This window comes from Pelophylax lessonae (genome assembly GCF_965119305.1).
Source record: "Pelophylax lessonae genome assembly, chromosome: 3".
In the NCBI taxonomy this organism is placed as follows: Eukaryota; Metazoa; Chordata; class Amphibia; order Anura; family Ranidae; genus Pelophylax; species Pelophylax lessonae.
Window position 1 is genome coordinate 522,161,666 of NC_138770.1, and position 20,789 is coordinate 522,182,454.

Consider the following 20,789-nt stretch of genomic DNA (forward strand, 5'->3'; position numbering starts at 1 on the left):
TAGAGCTTACAATCTAAGAGATAATAACCACTTGTTAGTGCAACCAGTGTCACTAAATGTAAAATGTCAGGCTTTTTAAGCTTTTTTTGTAATCTCTACATGAAACTCAATGCCGAGCTTCAAATTTCACAAATTAGTAACCTATATAATGTAATCCTATTAAAATCAAGAGCTAGTCTGGCAGCATGGTTAATGTTATAAGCACTCAAAGCTAATTTTTGACAGACTGAGATGTATTATCTTTTACCCTTTACTAAACCCAGGACCCTATATTCAATATATCTGGTCTCCCACAGTACACAGAACATGGAAATTCAATTATTTTAGTAAATATAAACTGCCAAATACCTTTTCTCTTCGGCAGTATAAAGCAGTCTTGTGACTTCTATTAGTGTCCAGCAGAGCACTGGTTAAAGGTTGTAGGAGGAGTTTTCATTCTCTGTCTCTCTGACTGTCCTATGAGGCTTCAAGACTCCTGACCTTATGTCTGGACAGTGCTGATTGGCCCTGTGCTGATCACATGCCCCCCCCCCCCCTCAAAAAAAAAATCTCTAGCAATACATACCAAACTGAGCATGTGCAGAGTGCCCCCAGTACTCTGTACTATCAGCAGATGGATTGAGGACTGTGGAAGAAGGGAAGGCTCAGAGAAGACAGGATCAAACAGCCTTTTTACACAAAGCACAAGTTTACGCCCTTAGGTTTCCTCAGTGAGTATAACCAGCATGCTTTATTGCTTATAGAGACTGATTTTACTGTTGTGGGTTTAGTAACACTTTAATGTCATAATATATATTAACAATTCTTGTATCATTTCACTTTTTAAAGCCTTTTTTATAGTGAAAATAATTATAGAAATAAAGTCCTGTAGTATAGTTGTACAATGTCCTCTCACTACCTGCAGAAAGATTTGAAGTTCAGGTTGAATTGTACAAAGCTTAAAAAAATTCTAAAGTGGTTGTAAACCTCGGACTTGCTGCAGTCCAAAGCACTTAGTGTGATTTTTGAATACTCTGCCCTCCCTTTGCTACCTGCATGAGTCGATTCTGACAGTCTGTGGCAGAATCCCAGGATATGGCCTAACCCCCCCCCCCCCCCCCCCCCCACCGTGGAAGATGGCTTGTAATTCTCAATGAACTGAGAGGGTGTTGGTGAGCGCTCTCGTAGTTCATTTACAAGCCATGCAGCATGTAAACTGACAGCCTGTACAGAGGTATTGGATAAAAGCTGTAGAGCTCTTGCTTGCAGGAGCCTGACCTTGCACCCCTAGCCCACTGATCACGGGTGCAATACTTTGCGACTAATGCAGCCATCACATCTTATAACTGCACATTTTTTCTGCAAAGATATGTGCATTTGTAAATTTTTTTTGATTAATGGATCTAGCCACAGTGAAGAAGCTTGTGGGAGTCTATATAAATGAGAGCTGGTAGCGCGTGGGGGTTAGCTGAAGAAAAGGAGCAGTCTTCGAAATGCGTCCTGCCACCCCACTTTTACAGGAGACCATCATCCACTAGGAGCTATCCTTGGGATTGAGCGAGCCGAGTGGGAGCAGCAAAGCATCCAGCCCAGCTCTTCACCTGTCAGCTGGCCACACAGTGATCCGGACACTGTGGCGGCTCATCCATCCTTTCCTTGTGACTGTGTTGTGTGGGTTCTTATTCGTGGACTATATGCACTCATTGGGGTTTATTTACTAAAGGCAAATCCACTGTGCAATACAAGCTGAACTGGGCAGCTGCCTAGGGTGCACTGCTGCCTAGGGTGCAGCCACAGCCAAGGGGACTCTGGGGACACTGACGTATATGGGGGCTATGGGGACCCTGATGTAAGGATGCTATGGGGACCCTGATGTAAGGGGGGTTTTGGGGGACCCTGATGTAAGGGAGGACTTTGGGATTCAAATGTAAGGGAAGACTTTGGGATCCCAATGAAAGTGGTAAACTCTGATGTACGGGGGTCAGGCCGAGGGGCCCAGGCCTAAAGCTGTGTAAGGGGCCCCAAAATTTCTGATGGCTGCTCTGTTCCCCACACACTATGCCTCATACCACTGCAGGATTTGATGATGTTAGCTGGAGACAAAGCCCCCTCCCACAAACTTCAGCCAAGCTGTGAAGAAGAGGTATCCAGCCAATGAGACATGGTGGTGGTGGTGGTGGGGTGCAAGTAGCTAGTTTTGCCTATGGCGCAAAATAGTCTAGCACCGGCCCTGAGCGGGTACCTGTCAAAACCAAAAACCTGCTCCCCCACCCAAAAAAGGTGCCAAATGTGGCAGCAAGGGGGAGGCAGAAAAGAGGAGCCTCCCCTTTTGGGTAGAGCTCTGCTCTAACCACTTAAGGACCGGGCCTATTTCTGACACTTGTCGTTTACAAGTTAAAATCAGTATTTTTGCTAAAGAATGACTTAGAACCCCCAAACATTATATATATATTTTTTAGCAGAGACCCTTAGAGAATAAAATGGAAATTGTTGCAATACTTTATGTCTCACAGTATTTGTGCAACGGTCTTACAAACATACTTTTTTTTGGAAAAAATACACTTTTTTTTTTTATTCAAAAATAAAAAAAACAGTAAATTTAACCCATATTATTTCTATAATGTGAAGGATAATGTAAAGCCAAGTAAAAAGATACTCAACATGTCATGCTTCAAAATTGCGCACACTCGTGGAATGGCGACAAATATTGGTACTTAAAAATCTCCATAGGCGACGCTTTAAAAATTTTTACAGGTTACCAGTTTAGAGTTACAGAGGAGGTCCAGGGCTAGCATTATTGCCCTAACGATCATGGCAACACTTCACATGTGTTGTTTGAACATCTTTTATATATGTGGGCGCGACTTGCGTAAACCTTCGCTTCTGCGTGCGAGCTCGGAGGGACGGGGCCCTTTAATTTTTTTTTCATGATTTATTTTACCTTTCATTTTTTATTTTTACACTGTCCCTTAAGAAAAAAAAATGTGATTTATTCCTATTACATGTAATGTAAACATCCCTTGTAATAAAAATAAGCAGGACGGGTCCTCTCTAATGTGAGATCGGGGGTCAAAAACCTCACATCTACACTAAAAAAAAAACAAAAAATAAAATAAAAAATAAAAAAATTGTCATTTTTCAAATCAAAAAAGCCATTGGGAGGACGCAACTTATGACGTTGCTCCGGTCCTCCAAGGCCATAGAGTTGAGTGGGGGGCCAGCTTGCCCTCACTCGACTTCCTGCCTAGGAAAGGAAAACATCCGAGAAGCAGTGGGAGGGAGGGGGGGGGGGGGGTGGTATCTCTCCCGCCACCCATAAAAGTGATCCCGTGGTGAATCCGCCTCTCAGGCCACTTTTATATGAAAGAGGACCACCCATCCAGTAAAAAAATACCTGGGTTATGGCAGCTACCTGCCATAACCCCAGTAACTAACGTCAAAGTAGCGACGTAAAGTTGTTAAAGGCCCGTACTCACAATAAGAAAATCGGAACTACAATTTTGTACGACGTACGATCTGACGATTTTCAGATCATTAGTATAATTCTTTCGACAGCCGATTCTGACTTTTCAGACGACAAAGGGTGCAAGCTATAGAATTTTTTTTGTATGTAAACACTTTGGGGTTTATTTACTAAAGGCAAATCCACTGTGCACTACAAAAAGACCTCAGATCTCACATCTACACTAAAAAGCAAAAAAAAAAAAACGTTTTTGTTTGATATTAAAAAAACATAGGCCTATTAAGGCCAGTGGGAGGGGAAAGGACCAGGATCATTTTCCCCCGTTACCGACTGTAAGCGGGGGAAAACGACCGGGATCTCTCCCGCCGCCCATAAAAGAGATCTGCCACTGGGACCACTTTTATGTGAAAGAGGACCACCTGCCCTGTAAAAAAATACCGGGGTTGTAGCAGCTTTCTGCTGCCATAGCCCTGGTATTTAATGTCAAAGGAGCAGTGTAAAACTGCGGCGGGCGGTCCGTAAGTGGTTAGGAAACTTTCAGACATGTCTTCTAAGCACTCAGGCAGGACCAATCGCAATCAATATCGCTTAAGCAATGGAAAATGATCAAATGTGCAATTGATTTTGATTACACTTTATATGCTATCGTTAATGACTTGAAAGAGGTATGTGAAGCCCTCAGCTCCTAGGGAACTGCTAGTACACAGTAATATCAACAATTCACACCGGTATTGTCATTATGAGCAGCTCCTTACACAACCAAGCTTTTCTTTGGCTTGCTTAGCTACACAAATAAAAAAACGGCGTTGGTGTCAGGCCCCGGAATGCCCTGACTCTACTTTCAGTTTACGATGGAATGTTTGCAAGCTGTGCATTGGAATGCTTCCTGCTTGCAGCCCTTAGGTATTTTAAGTGACAGTGTCACCGTACTTTTATGTTTTCTCACTCCATTGGATCATAAAAATACAATGCATAGCGTATCTAAGTCCAAAAACCAAAATATAATAGACATATGCATGATGAAAACGTTTCATTTGGTTCAGATTCGTTAATTCAGTTATTTAGTTTTGTTAAATTCAATTAATTTGTTAAATTCTTATTCGGAATTCATATTCAGAATTTGTTTTATGTATTTTTTTGACTTTCATTAAAATGTACTGATTTTTTTCTCGATTTAAAGCGATTTAATCCATACATTTCGAATCGGTCGAATTAAAAATTTTAGATTTTTTAAGATTTGAATTCGGCAGCTGAGTAACCAAATATCTGATTGTTATTTATATACATTGATCTCGTTTGTATTCACAATAACCTTTTCAAAATATGGGAAGTGTTCTAATTAGGGATAGACCGATACCCCAGGGCTGATACCGATACCGATATTTTGGTCACAACGTATCGGTATCGGCCGATATGGACCGATATTTTGTACATTTAAAGTTTTGAAAAATAAAGACAATTTTTTACACAAATCTGGTACTGAACATATTAATTTTTGTTTATTGCTTAATGGCTGGCTTGCTGGCACCCTGTTGTGGGTGGCTGGCTGTCTGGCACCCTGTGGTAGGTGGCTGGCTGTCTGGCACCCTGTGGTGGGTGTGTGGCTGGCAACCTGTGATGGTGGGTGGCTGGCTGGCACCCTGTGGTGGGTGGTTGGCTGTCTTTGACCCTGTGGTGGGTGGCTGGCTGGCTTGCACCCTGTGGTGGATGGCTGGCTGGCACAGGGGCTGTGGGTGGCTGGCTGGTACAGGGCCTGTGGGTAACTGACTGGTTGGTACAGTGCAGTTGGCTGGCAGGTACAGGGCCTGTGGGTGGCTGGCTGGCTGGTACAGGGCCTGTGGCTGGCTGGCTGGCTCACTGGTACAGTGCCTGTGGCTGGCTGGCTGGTACAGGGCCTGTGAATGTGGGTGGCTGGCTGGCACCGGGCTGCTGTGGGTAGGTGTATGGCTTTGATACACTCCCGCGAGACTAGTCCTGACTCCAGACGATGCTGTCCAAGGCGAGGGAAGGCAGAATGATGTCACAAAAATATCAGCAATATCGGCCTGTTCCAGGGCCGATACTGATATATCGGGAAAAGTGCATATCGGCCCCTGATATATCGGCCTTGCTGATAATCGGTCTATCCCTAGTTCTAATGAATACAATTTTAGATTTTTTTTGATTCAAATGTGGCAGCCGAGTAACCAAACATCTGATTGTCATTTATACACATTGATCTTGTTTGTATTAATAATAAGTATATTCAAAATATGCAAAGTGTTCTAATTAATAAAAGTAGTATTTTACTTTCAACATTCTACTATGTACAATACTGTGCAGAAGCTGTAGGCAGCTTCGAAAAAATGTCAATGTACAAGTAAATTTCAATACGTAGTTCATTTCATTATTCGGCGATTTCGGTAAAATTTGTCTATACTGTAATTCAGGGATTCGGATATATCTGAATCTCCGAGTAACGAAAATTTTTTGGAATATTTATTCAGAACCAAATTAACCGTACATGTCTAAAATATCATATATTGAATATTACCAGTCCTCAGATGTGGTGGCTGCCTTCGTTTTTTTCTTTCTAGAATTTTTACTTGGTGATCCTGCCAGTAGCATACTTCATGTGCTGGAGTGACAATGGGTCAAAGTGTATTGTGATGTATCTATGGAGGGTCAGTGTTGTCACCCTAAGACAGGAAGCATGTTAGGGATACAGAACACTCCCCACTCTCCTCACCTGCATAGCATGATATCTGAGAGAAATATTATCATTTTTTTTTTTTTTTTTAAATTGGACTGCATAGTGCAAAAGGCATAAAACAGGACTGGATGTTGAGCAGGATTGACAGGTGTTTTTTTTTTTTTGTTTTAACTAACTGGATATTAGTGCCGGTTCACACTATAGCGATGTCAGACATTGCATGTAATTTGCACCCCACTGCTCTGCAAATCCCATGCGATGTCTGTGCGATGCAAATTCAGCCATACAGGTTGTACGGCTGAATTTGAATCGCATTCTGGCCAAAGTCGTGCAGCAACCTTTTTTTTCGTCCGCACCAGAATCTAATCGCATGGGTGTTCACACCTATGCCATCCAATTGCTGTCCAAATCGACAGCTCGCACTGCAATATGCGAACTAATCTAGGGGTGACATTAACTTTGTATCTACACTCCCAGCAGTTCGCACATGGCAGTGTGAACTGCCTGCGAATTGGGAGCGATGCGGGAACCCGCAGTGGATTCGCAGGGTTCCTGCATCGCACAAGTGGGAACCGACACTGATAGTAATTTATTTAACACACCGAATGGGAGCAAATTGTTCTTCATTGTTGGGGGTTTACATTTAAAGTGTATTTCCATTTTCGTAGCTAAATTGGGATAATATCTACTTTAAACAGTATGTTTTAGGGTCCTTTCACACGAACGATCCGATCAGATCCGCCTGTCAGTTTTTTAGGTGGATCTGATCGGATTCTTCATGCATCCCTATGGGGCAGCAGATGTCAGCGGAGACATGTCTGCTGACACCCGCTGCCATCCGCATCCGATCCTGTCCGTGAAATCTGGACGGATGGAAACCTATTTTCCATCCATCCAGGGGATCGGATCAGATAGGGTCGGATGAGAGCGGACAGGCAGTCAGCTCTCATCCGATTCCCCCATAGAGAGCAGCGGGGCTCTGACCCCTCCCTCTCTGCACACAGTGCGGAGACGGAGCGGTCATCCGCCTGCTCAGTGGGGATCGGTGGAGCGGTCATCCGCCTGCTCAGCTGGATCGGCGGATCGATCCCCGCTGAGCAGAGAACGGTCCGCACCGCACAGTGAACCGTGTGAAAGGACCCTTAAATGATCCCATTCATAAAGCATAATTAAAATATTTAAAAATTGATGGTTATTTTTTGAAGTGCTTTTTTACTTGCTCGAAGCTGAAGACCCCGTTCACACTGGGGCGACGCTACTTGCCGGGGCAACCTCACAGGTTGCGGTGCGCAGCTCGCACCGCGACCTCGGAGCAGCCGGCACGGACTTCATATCATTGAAGTCAATGCAGGTCGCTCCTGGTCGCCCCAAAGAAGCTCCGGACCCTTTTTCTAAGTCGGAGCGACTTGTGTCGCTCCTATTAGAACGGGTCCACAGCTTCTCTATGGCAGGCGACCTACGGCGACCTGTCAGGCGACCAGGTCGCCTGACAGGTCGTCCCAGTGTGAACGGGGTCTTAATCCATCTTTTGATATACTTTAAATAATTTGTTTGGGCCAAGCTGGGCCAAACTATGTCCCTCACTAACATGTGAGGCCGCTGAATGCGCGGTATAAACTGTATGTAGTTGAGGCTCCATACAGCACACCGCACTGTGCTCCGGGTCGAGCCGAGACTTCCAGTCTCATACCCGGAACACAGTACAGTCTGTCACAACGGTGCTCAGCCATTCTATCAATGCATACAAAGCTGCCTCTGAATGGCTGAGTCAGAGGTTGTGACATCACCAGTCCCCCTCTCTGACTTTGCCAATCAGAGGAAGCTTTGTATTCATTGCTAGAATACATTGCTTTCTCTGAATGGCTGAGCACCGCTGTGATAGACTGTACTGTGTTCCGGGTATGAGACTGGAAGGATTGGCTCGAAGCAGCAACATGTCGTTTTTTTTCTTTTCTTACTGCAAAAACAAACGAACAAGTAGGCACACGCACCTAGTGCATTACCGAAAAAGACATTTATTCAATAGAAAAATGGATACTCACAAAGTAGCAATGAGAAATAGCCATAGAACCACACAATGCCATGCAGTGCAGGCACACAAATGTTGTGAACATCAAGGGGGTGTAAAGCTGATGCGTTTCAGGGGGCGACCCCCCTTTCTCAGAGCTAGGCCACACACGACAAGCGCCTTATATAAGTTAGTCATAGCTGGGAAACCCCACCCTCAAAAAGAGGCGGGGGGGGGGGGAGGACATTCACATATTTCCAAGTTCATGCAAATTCATACAAATTCAAAGAAAATACAAAATATATATGAAAGGCATGAATTAAACCAAAAAAATGTAAAATAGTAATAATTTTTAACAAAAAAAAAAAAAATTCAATAAAATATATATGTACACACAAAAGGTCCACCAAGGATTAATATGTGCTTTATAAATGGTGCTATTAAAATAGATTGTGCTATTAAAATGATATTAAAATGGTCTAATTTAAGCATATAATACATAGTGACTCACCCCATATATCCCATATACTGTACCTAGGCAAAATGGAGCGCAAATGGCAACCCCTGGAAGTTTTTTCTTTCTTCCATATGTTGTGTGATTTAGAACACTGCCAAATCTATCATGGGGTTTTCTCAAAAAGGACTCAAAAGTGGAAATATGCTTTACCTAATAACTATATTCATAAATATAAATGTACATTTTTTTATTTTTCCTTCCTACAGTGTCTGACCTTCTACTGCAGCACTTTCGCCTAGCAACACTGGGGTTGTCGGTTCAAATCCCAACCCCGGCACTGCTTGCCTGGAGTTTGCATGTTCTCCTTGTGTCTGTGTGGGTTTCCTCCAGGAGTAACGGTTTCCTCCCACACTTCAAAGGCATGTTGGTAGGGTAAATAGCTCCTGTATAAATTGGCCCTAGTATGTGTATGGATGTGAATTAAGGACCTTTGATTTTAAGCTTCCTAAGGGCAGGGACTGATGTGAATGTACAATATATATTTGAAAAGCGCTGTTTAAATTAAAGGTGCTGTACAAATACCAATCATAATAAATAAAAATAAAACCTCAAATGTTATCTTAAAGGAGTTGTAAAGTCAGGAAGTTTTTTTATCTTAATGCATTCTATGCATTAGGATAAAAAGTCTTCTGTGTACAGCAGCCGCCCTCCCCCCCCCCCCCAGCACCCCTAATACTTACCTGTGCCCCCTCTCTGTCCAGTGATGTCCACAAGTCCCTCAGCCACCCTGGGACTCTCCCTCCTGGTTAGCTGAGATACAGCCGCAGTGCCACTGGCTCCCACGACTGTCGATCAAAGTCAGTGAGCCAATCAGGAGAGAGAGGGATCGGTGTCAAAATCCAGCTCCATGTCTGGACGGACACACGGAGCTGCAGCTTGCCTCGGGTGCCCTGATAGCAAGCTGCTTGCTGTGGGGTCACTTGATAGGAGGGAGGGGCCAGGAGCAGGAATTAGAGACACGAGAAGAGGAGAACCCGGGCTGCTCTGTGCAAAACCAACTGCACAGAGGAGGTAAGCATAACATGTTTGTTATTTAAAAAAAAAAAAAAAAAAAATGAGACTTTACAATCACTTTAAAACTCATCTCCATGATTCCTGTCACTTTAAAGGTTAATTTGGACCAAGCCCGTCCAAACAAACTATTTCCTTCATTAGGTGCTGCTGGCCCTAAGCACTGTATGCAATGTATGTGTCTTCAGCTCCGTACAGTACACTTTCCATCTATCACCCGGGAACAATGCAAAGTTTACCTGAGTGGTGCTCAGCCATTCATAGGCAGCTTTGTATTCTGTGAATGAGGCCAGAGAGCATGATGTCATCAGCTTACCCCTCAGGCTCTCCCAATCAAAGCAAGCTTTGTATTCATTTACTAAATACAAGGCTGCCTGTGAATGGCTGAATGCCGCTCAGACCGATTCTGTATTGTTCCAGGTGTAAGAGGGGAAGTCTGTCTCACAGCCAGTAGCCAGCACTGTGTACTGTTTGTAGCTGAACCTACATGTAGTGAGGGACACTACAGCACTTAGTGAGGTAAATTGTTAATTTGGATTAGCTTTAAAAAATAAATAATAATTAACTATAAATTCCCTTTTATAGCAGCAGGAGGTCATGTAACTGCACAGTGGCACTGTCTATAACAAAGGGAACTCTAGTAATTATGCACAGTGACTTTACAACCACTTTAAGAAACATATAAGCTAATGCTCCTTTGTGTTCATGACAGGATTATTCTTCAATTAATTATAGAAAAGAGCAGCCCCTTTACGTAGACTCGGGATAATGAAAGTGGTTTAAAAGGAAAAAATGTTTTTTACCTAAACAAATCCTCCTACATAAATTGTACCTGTTTATCTGCGGTCTTCTCTTCGCTACATCTGTCCAAAGTGCTGAATTCTAGATTGTCTGAGAGGCAAAAACAAAGAGGGCAGAGAACTGAAGTTACACTCAGCAGAGCTCAGTGAAGAGAGCTCTGAGAGCTGATTGGAGGGAAAGGACAAACCTCCTTCACACAGCACACAGGAACAGATCTGAGGTTGTCAATCAGCTGGAGGTCCCTCCCCTGTCCCCATTTTTCTCTTGGTGTCAGGAAAACTTGTCAGAAGTAATTCATGCTGATAGCAGAGGAATGCAGCAGCAGACAAAAGTGACATTTGTGCTCTTAATTGATACAAATACACACTATAGAGCAGAGGCGTAACTAGAACCTTTAGGGCCCCGATGCAAGAAACCATGCAGGGCCCCCCAGACCCCTGGCCGGTTCCCTTCCTTTCAAGCCTGGGGCTCTTCCCACTGGTCCTTAGGCCCTTTACTCTCATTGTGGGGCCCTTTATTACAGTCCCACAGTGGGACCCTTTCACAAGTTCTGCAGTGGGCTCCCTTCCCGCCATCTTGGGGCCTCCTCACGGTGGTGGAATGCCAGGGCCTGGTTACAAATGTGAACTTTGCTATCCTGGAAGTTCTCCCACTGGTGTCAGTAGTTTTTATTTTTTGGTATTTTAATCTTTTTATGTTAATTTTTATCATTTTATTTTATTTTTTTACAATGTCACTGATGTCTCTGTCCATTCCGAAAAGGAAGGAGCTGGTAAATTACACATTTACCGACCCCTTCCTGGTTCTCTATTGTGACACATCCCCTGCAGCAGCCGGCAGGAGAGGGGAGGGAGCACAGTGGGGGGGGGGGGGGGCAGCACAGTGGGGGGGGGGCAGCACAGCGGGGTAGAGGGGGGACCAGGGGGAGCACACAGGGGTCCAGAGACAGCTGGACACAAGTGAACTGGATAGGAGGAGCGACGGGGGCAGCATACAGAGGAACCAATCTCCTCCTGCAGCTACAGGAGGAAAAAGGAGGACAGTGATTTCTCAACATGCTGCTCCCGCCGCCCCTCCTATCCAGGTGTACAGGGGCGCCACACAGGCCTCTGGAGCATGGGTTCCGTTTGCAATTGCCACCCCTGCAACCCCTGTAGTTACGCCCCTGCTATAGAGGGATATGCATTGTTCATATTTCATGTTTGGGGTTTAAAACCGCTTTAATGCATTCCCTGCATTTCTCAGGGAATGTATATTTATATAGTTTTACATGTTTTAAGATGTTTTACAGGTAAAACAGATCAGCATGATTTGAATACTCTTATAAATATATTTTTAAATGTACAAAATTCTTGTTTCTGTGTATAGTTTATATTTGTATATGATAATGCAACAGCCACATTTGTTCAATTCAAACACGTATAATACCTTTTTAGTACCAAGCTGTTTTATGTGATGAAAAGGACATTCTAATGTACTCTATTTCTAGTGAAACAGAACGGCTTCTCCATTGCGGTTTATCAGCTCATTCATAATGCAGCACCACACACCTTCCACTATAAATCTTGGCACAGGTATGAGATTTTTATTTAAATGACTACAGCATTACAGGCAGACTGAGTCTACTTCCAGCATCAGATAACACTGCCAAAGTCAGAGAATAGAAACAATAAAACACCATCTTACATTTGTTGCTACACTTTTTATACATTTTTATTTAAATTACAACTAAAGGCTACTATGCGAGAGTCTTAAAAAGTATCAAATCCAGTTATGTGATGGACAAGGCTCAAAAAGTCAGCCTTAAAAACTCCCCTTACCTTTTCTGACTCAGCAAAAATATTAATTCCTTTGTGTCTCATGTGCTCTCCTCCCAGACACTGCAGCTCACAGTTAGGGCTCATGCACACTGCATCTTAACCACTTGCCAATCGGCCACCGTGTTTTTACATTTACTGCGGCAATGTGGCGCTATTGCGCAAAACGACGCACCTGTACGTCATTTTGCTCAATAGACACTAGATGGCACCATCGGGCCCCTGGAGGTGCGATCATGCCATGATTGGCTAGGGAGGATGTCAATGTCCACTGGCCACCAGCAATCATCCCCGGGAGAGACAGAATGGCAATCTGACTAACAAGGCAAATCATATACAAATAAAGTGCAGCGCTAGCAAATTGATAAACATGATCAAAAAGTGCAAGAATGCATGTGAGAAGATGATGAGTATCTAAAGAATAAGTTAATAAACAGGGTCATAAAGTGCATAACTGATATATAAACATGTGAATTAAATATATAACTTAAAAGTCCAAGTTCATATGAAAAAAGTCCATAAAAAATTACATTGATTATAGTGTCTGAAAAATGTGCAAAATAAAGTGAAAAAACAAACAGTTTCCATGATCAAAAAGCACCACAAATCCCAATGTGCGTGTGAAAGAAGATGATCGCCAATCCATCCACCTTGATGGGTGCAACCACCAACACTCAAATAGAAGAAGAATGGCCGCTTACCAGAAACAGGTGGCCTCCAAATCAATGGAAAGGTCCACAGCGCTTGATCAGGTAAATGTCCACAGTATGAAAGACAATATTACTTTAGGCGACTATTCAAGGATTATGATTTACTGCTACCACAAGGGTTCTCTCGGGCTTCCCTCAGATTCGGCCGTTGAGCTGTGTCTGAGTGAATAGCCATGAACGGGGTGTAAGACGATCACTAGCCCAACAGCATGTAAATCGCCGTTCTGCTGGCGGACAAGTTGGAGATCTTATGTTCCTGCTAAGCAGGAACCGGGATTGCTGTCTTCCCCCAATTAGTGCAATCCCCCCACAGTTAGTAAGCACCCCCTTCGGGACACACTTAACCCTTTGATCGCCCCTGATGTTAACCCCCTTCCTGCGAGTGTAATTAGTGTAGTGACATTACATTTTATTTAGCACTGATCACTGTATTAGTGTCACTGGTCCCCAAATAGTGTCACAAGTGTCAGTTAGATGTCGGCAATGTAGCAGTCTCGCTAAAAATTGCTGACCACCACCATTAGTAGTTAAAAATTCCATAAAATGATTGCATTCTGTGTAGACTCTATACATTTTGCACAAACCAATCAATATACGCTTATTGGGATTTTTTTTCCCCAAAAAATATATGCTTATTGGGATTTTTTTTTTACCAAAGATATGTAGCAGAATACATATTGGCCTAAAATGATGAAAAATTAGATTTTACATTTTTTTTTATTATTTGAGGTGTTTTATAGCAGAAAAGTAAATATGGCTTTTTGTTTCAAAATTGTCAGTCTTTTTTTGTTTATAGCGCAAAAAAATAAAAACCGCAGGGGTGATCATATGCCACTAAAAGAAAGCTCTCTTTGTGGGAAAATAATGACATACATTTTATTTAGGTACAGCAATGCACGACTGCGCAATTGTCAGTTAAAGTAATGCAGTGCCATATCGCAAAGAAATGGCCTGGTCATTAAGGGGATAAAACCTTCCGGTCCAGAAGTGGTTAAAGAAGCTCCAAGAAGCTGTGCCTACAGGCTTTTAAGCCTTTTTGAGCTCTCATTTTTTCTGCCTGGAAACCCCCCCTCCATGTTAGTCAATGTGTCCATGCACACTATGCCTTTTTCAGGAGTTTACAGACACCAAACTCTCATTATTGAGAGGAGCTTTCAAGCATAAAAAAGCTAAATGCCCAAAAACGCACGAAAAAGCACGAGAAAGCATAAAAAAGCACAAGACGCTCAAAAAAGCTTGGAAATGCACACAAAAATAGGAAAACTGAGCTGAGGGAATGGTTTGTGAAAAAAAAAAAAACGTTAATGCTTAAAAAAGCTCAAAGAAGCTCAATAAAAACATGCAAAAGAGCACAAAAAAAGCACAAGCTTCTTCAAGCTTTTAGACAGGGAAATAAAAGTTCAAATGCTGGTAAAAGCAGCTTTTTTTTTTGGTTGCAGTGTACATGAGCCCTTACAGGCAGAAAAAAAACTCCCCACCAAACTCACCTGTTTGAGAGGAGCTTTGAAGCAGAAAAGACACCCAAAAGTAACCAAAAACGTGCAAAAACACTCAAAAAAGCGAGAGAAAGCATAAAATAGCGCAGAATAAGCTTGAAAAAAATAGGAAAAATTAGCCGAGGGTAGGGTTTGTGAAAAAGAAACCTTATGCTCAAAAAAGCTCAAAGAAGCTAAAAAAGAAATGTGTAAAAGAGTGCAAAAAAAAAGCACAAGCTTCTTTAAGCTGGCAGAGAAATAAAAGCTGAAATGCCAGTAAAAGCAGCTTTTATTTGAGCTGCAATGTGCATGAGCCCTTAGTGGGTTTCAGCAACAGAAGCTGAGCTGTCAGTCCAGAAAGCAGTGGGCAGGACTGGGTGTGGCCAAGCGTTGATCGACCAGCTACAGGCTTGTGACTCAGTAGTGATAATACTAATAGCCAACCCCCTCACAACATTTTTTCAGCCCCTTGTAGTCCAAGCAGGCACAAACCTACATGAGAGTGGCAACTTTGCTCTGAATTCAGAAACAGCGCAGCATCAATGCGATCCATCATTGGAAGCTGCATTAGGCGAACTTCAATGTCAGCATCAGCAGGTATTTGTGGGACTTTACAGGAGGACTAAGAAAAAACTGTAAGTGTAGATGCACTTGTTTGCCCCTTTGTGATAGCAATAAAGTTAAATGAAAAAAAAAATAAAATAAATTAAAATAATACAAAAGTGTACGAAAAATAAATTGTTATAAAAAAGTTAAAAAAAGAAAAAACATAAATTATATTTTCCCAAAAAATGTGCAAATAAAAAAAAAAAATTGCAACTGCCAACTTTTATTTTACAGGGTCTTTGCTTTCAGAAAATATATAATGTTTTGGGCTTCTAATAAATTTTCTAGCAAAAAAAAAAAAAAATTCAGATTTTAACATGTGTTTGAAAAATGAAAAAATTGCCTCGCATGTGAAGTGGTTAAAGTTGAAGTTTAGGTATGGCTTTTTGCCAATGTAAAGCCTAGTACACACTAATAGTTTATTTTTACCTTTCAATCCAGCGGGCTGAACGAAAAAAAAAAAAAAACAACTGACAACTCAGGTCTGAGCGGCTGTACTAACAATCTGACGTTAGTACAGCAATTGTTTGTACAGCCCCCCGCCACAACACTCCTGTCAGCACTCTCAGCCATTGGCTAAGAGCGCTGATACGGAGCCGCTCAGCAGACCTTTTTCAGGTCATGACCCTTCGACAGGAGCTGGCCAAATGGCCGGCTTCTGTCAGATCGGCGAAAGTACACAAGGGGCGAATGTCGGCCAGTTTTCTATTGAACCGGCCATTGTCGCCCAACATTCAGCCTGCGTGTACTAGGCTTTAGTATGTACTTTATGTGCCACACCTAGTCAATCCCTGTGGAATCTGGAAATCACTGTAGTAGATCATCTCTACTATTGTGATTACCGCTGGCTTCATGGGCACCATTCAGAGAACATTTCCTAATGAATGCAAAGCTTTCTCTGATTGGATGAAGAGGAGATTGTGATGTCACTAAAGTTAGTATGTATGTCCCATGCCTGACCAATCCCTGTGGAAGCTGGAAATCCCTGTAGTAGACACCACTGCTGTAGTGATCTCCACTAGCTTCCCCATGCTAAACAGCTCCACAGGGGGTTGCACACTCTGCATGGGTGGCATTCAGAGAGTACCTTGCATTTACAAAATGTAGAGCTCACTCTAGTAGTGGTGTCTACTTCAGTCATTTCCAGCTTCCACTGGGATTGGCCTGGCATGGGAAATTTTTACTTTGGTCCAAGCTTTGGTCTAAGCTGGACCAATGTAACTATGCATAAATATCCAAACTCAGTTTTGATTCTGTTTGATAAATGCAAAAATATCTGTTGATTTTGCCAGAAATCTGGTGAGCTGATAACCTTCTGTGCTCTCTGTCCTGTCTGTGCACAAAGAGGGGTTATATCAATGAGGAGGGGGAAGAGATGAGAAGAGGTCTGTGTTTCTTGTAATCCATCAGAAATGAAGTGGGCAGGGGCTTAATGCATTCTATGCATTAAGATAAAAAGCCTTCTGTGTGCAATAGCCCTCCTAATACTTACCTGAGGTCCCTCTTTGTCCAGCCATGTCCATGAGTGTCTCAGCCGTCCGAGATTCTCCCTCCTGATTGGCTGAGACACAGCCATTGGCTTCCGCTGCTGTCAATCAAAGTTAGCTAGCCAATCAGGAGAGGGGGCGTGGGGCTCAGCTTGGGTGCCCCCATAGCAAGCTGCTTGCTGTGGGGGCACTCAACAAGAGGGAGGGGCCAGGAGCCCGAGAAGTGAAGGATCCAGGCTGCACTGTGCAAATCCCCTGCACAGAGGAGGTAAGTAATACATGTTTGTTATTTTTGGAGGAAAAAAAAACAAGACTTCACAATCACTTTAAAGCGGAATTCCGGGCAGAGAAACGATTTTTTGATGAACATACCCCCGGGACAGTCAGGGCTAGCACATTCCACAATGGCTAGCCTCTGATCTGTCCCGGTTCGCACTTACCTTTTAGAAGAAATACTTACTTAGAAAATTTCTTCCACAGCGTTTCCATCTCTGTTGTGGGCAGCTGAAGCCGGCGCGGTCCTCTTCTCTGTCTTCTTCCGCGTCTTCGTGTCCCAGAATGCACTGCACCGGCCCCTCTCATCACTTCCGGTGCGGCGCCGCATTCCTAAACAGCTTCTGGGCATGCCCAGAAGCTGTTTAGCAGGGGAATGCGGCGTCGCCCGGAAATGACGAGCGGGGCCGGTGCCGTCGCATTGATTCCTGGGAGCTATGACGTTTAGCTCCCAGGAATCATCGCGAGGCAGGAAGTGACGGGGTGAGCCTCGGCGCTGGAGGAGGAAGCTGTCATAGGTGAGTATTTACGATCTTCAATAAAAAGGTGAGTAAACAGAAAAAAAAAATAACTATCCAATTCCTTTTCAGGTGAGCTCTACCTAGCGGAGGGGCACAAAAAAAAAATCGTTTTTGTGCCCGGAACTCCGCTTTAAGCTGGCCACAACCAAGGTGGACAGAGGAATCCTCCCCTCCGAGATGTTGTATTCTGACAGCAGGGACTCTCTGCTATCAGAATATACTAAGCCGTGGCTGCAGCTGTTGATCGAGAAAAATATTCCAACATTCCTATGACTGAGTGGGAACCACCATACATAGATGGAAATTCGGCCAATCCCTGTTGAACTGGTTGAATTTCAATCCATCTATGGCCAGTTTTAGATTGTTGATGTCTACAGAGGTTGCAGCGCACTTTCAAACATATGACCATTACCCTATCTGACCATCCCATGTCTATGGGTACTTCCTGCCTAACATAGTGACAGCTGCAATATGACAGCTTCATGACCCAGCATGATCACTGCTTAGGTATATTTAATGCTTTATTACACTTGCTTTATGGAATACAGATTATTATATACTTGGTTTATGAATCCATGACTGTAAGTATGTTAAATATTGCTTATGATTTTGATCACTTTATGTATTTTTAAATAATGCATTCCAGATACTTGGATATAATCAACAGCGAGGGCTTTCATCTTGAAAGTTATTCATTTCTCTCGCTTACAGCTTTTGATTTACAGAGTTGCTGCGTTTGTGGTATTTTTAGCAGGGCTTAATTTTGGAACCTAGAATAATGTATTATGGAGGAGTGATACAGCAGAAGAATAGGCAGAACAGTAAGCCAACACACAAAAGCCCATAATACTTCCAGCAGGGTTTATAATCACATTGTACAATGCTTAACCGTGCCTGAACATAGACTGTGCCAGCTAGGTGACACTTACCTTGTAACCTTTGCATGACATTTGCAATGTCCCTTGTGTTCCTGTTCACCAGCCGGGAGGTAGCCATGTTGCCTCTGCTGGGATCCTTCAGGAAAAGGTATGTTCAAACCAAGTTTTTGCTGTTAGGATGTTAGAAAATCTCTGGAGCCGTTCCTCCGAAGCATCATCTACCTTCTATCCCCGAACGGCAGCTGACGCCTGAGTCATTGATGTCTGGCACCCAAACAAAAGCAAGACCTGTCACGACTCCGATGCCGATTTTAATTTTCTTCTTATGGGTCCTGTCCTTCTTACCAAGGGCTTAAGCTGCCTGAAAAGACAGAGAGGCAGGATTTAGAAGGGACTTGCAGGGTTTCTTGCAACAGTAAAACCTGTAATCCCATTAGCAATTCTGACAAAAGATTGGCAGGGCAGGATACATGGTGCAAATCGTGCCAAGGAAACAATTATTGCTGAAAGTGCATTTGCTGTAGCTGTGGCCTGTTGAGTGAAATATCTGTAAATAAATGAAGAGAACTGTGCCTTCTATCAATCAATATATTTCATATCAACCATTCTAATCCTCTGTAGGATAAACAAAGATGCTTTCTTTATCCTGCTTAAAGCACACGTGGCTACGTTTGCATAAAAAATAAAAAACTGCAATTATCAGTTACACGTATTTAAAACTTTTGAAAAGTATGAAGGGCCATTTGCTCTTTTTTACAGTGGATGAAAAAATTTGATGCACTATATTGTCAAAAGTATTGGGATGCCTGCCTTTACACGCACATGAACTTTAACCACTTTACCACTGGAGGATTTTGCTGTCTTACGTCCAGGCCACTTTTTGCGATTCGGCGCTGTGCGACTTTAACTGACAATTGCACGGTCGTGCGACGCCGTACCCAAACGAAATTTACGTCTTTTTTTTTTTCCCCCACAAACAGAGCTTTCTTTTGGTGGTATTTGATCACCTGTGCGATTTTTACTTTTTGCGCTATAAACAAAAAAAAATAATAATATTTTTAACATTTTTTTATATGAAATTCCCCCCCCCCCCCCAAAAAAATGTAAAAATCTATTTTTTTTTTTTAATTTTTGGCCAATTTGTTTTCTGCTACATATGTTTGGTAAAAAAAATCACAATAAGCATATTTTGATTGGTTTGCGCAAAAGTTATTGCGTTTACAAACTAAGGGAAAGATTTTTGTCATTTTTGGTGTTTTTTTTTTAACAAGTAATGGCGGCGATCTGCGATTTTTTTTTGCGGGACTGCGACATTGCGGCGGACAGATCAGACCCTTGACTGACATTTTTTACACTTTTGGGGGTACCAGTGACATTACTGCAGTAATCAGTGCTATATATATGCACTGTTACTGTAAAAATGACACTGGCAGGGAAGGGGTTAATTTTATTGGAGAGGGAGGGGTTAATGTATGCCTGGTGCTTACTGACGTGTGTGGGGGGAGGTGACTGAGTGAGTCAGGGACAGATCGGATGTTCAGCTATGCTGAACACTGCGATCTGTCACTCCCTGTCACTTAGGAGATCCGCCCACTCTGTTTACACAGGCGGGCGGACCTCCAAACTAGATTCCCCGACGAACGTGGAAGAGCAGCGGTGATCGCCGCCGCTCCTCCCCTGGCCCGACTCCCGCTGCGAACGAAAACAGTGGGAGCGCGCCTCTGGCGGCGCGCGAGCGCCGCCTACAGGGGGAGGAGTCCAGCGACGTAGTACTACGTCGCTGGACGATAACGAACCACTTTGCTGCAGTACGCTCAATGTGAGCGGTCGGCAAGTGGTTAATGGAATCCCAGTCTTAGTCTGTAGGGTTCGATATTGAGTTGGCCCACCCTTTGCAGCTATAACAGCTTTAACCCGTCTGGAAAGACTGTCCACACGGTTTAGGAGTTCATCTATGGGAATGTTTGACCATTCTTCCAGAAGCACATTTGTGAGGTCAGGCACTGATGTGCATGAAAAAGCCTGGCTCACAGTCTCTGCTCTATTTTATCCCAAAGGTGTTCTTTCGGGTTGAGTTGCAGGTCAGTCAAGTTCCTCCACCCCAAATTCACTCATCCATGTCTTTGTGAACTGATCAAAATCATTTGGTGGAGAGGGGCTTATGGTGTGGGGCTGTTTTTCATTAGTCAGCCTTGGCCCCTTAGTTCCAATGAAGGGGACTTTTAAGGCATCAGCATACCAAGACAATTTTGGACAATTTCATGCTCCGAACTTTGTGGGAATAGTTTGGGTATGGCCCCTTCCTGTTCCAAAATGACTGTGCACCAGTGCACAAAGCAAGTCCATGGATGAGCGAGTTTGGGGTGGAGGAACTTAAATGGCCTGCACAGATTCCTGTCCTCAACCTTGGAGATGAATTAAAGCAGAGACTGCGAGCCAGGCCTTCTCGTCCATCATTAGTGCCTGACCTCACAGATGCGCATCTGGAAGAATGGTCAGACATTCTTATAGACACACTCCTAAACAATGTTGATTGAGTACAGGTAAGTGC

At 43.3% G+C, this 20,789-nt stretch overlaps 1 protein-coding gene across 1 annotated transcript in view; it reads right to left on the minus strand.

Moving 5' to 3' along the window:
* Window positions 1-18,599, minus strand: part of SYNE1 (spectrin repeat containing nuclear envelope protein 1) — a 645,053-nt gene extending 626,454 nt beyond the window's left edge. Inside the window, exon 1 of the mRNA XM_082249740.1 lies at window positions 18,290-18,599. Within this exon, the coding sequence (XP_082105866.1) occupies window positions 18,290-18,356 (67 nt within the window). The 5' untranslated portion in view covers window positions 18,357-18,599. The remainder of the gene's footprint in view (window positions 1-18,289) is intronic.
* Between the last annotated feature and the right edge of the window lie 2,190 nt (window positions 18,600-20,789).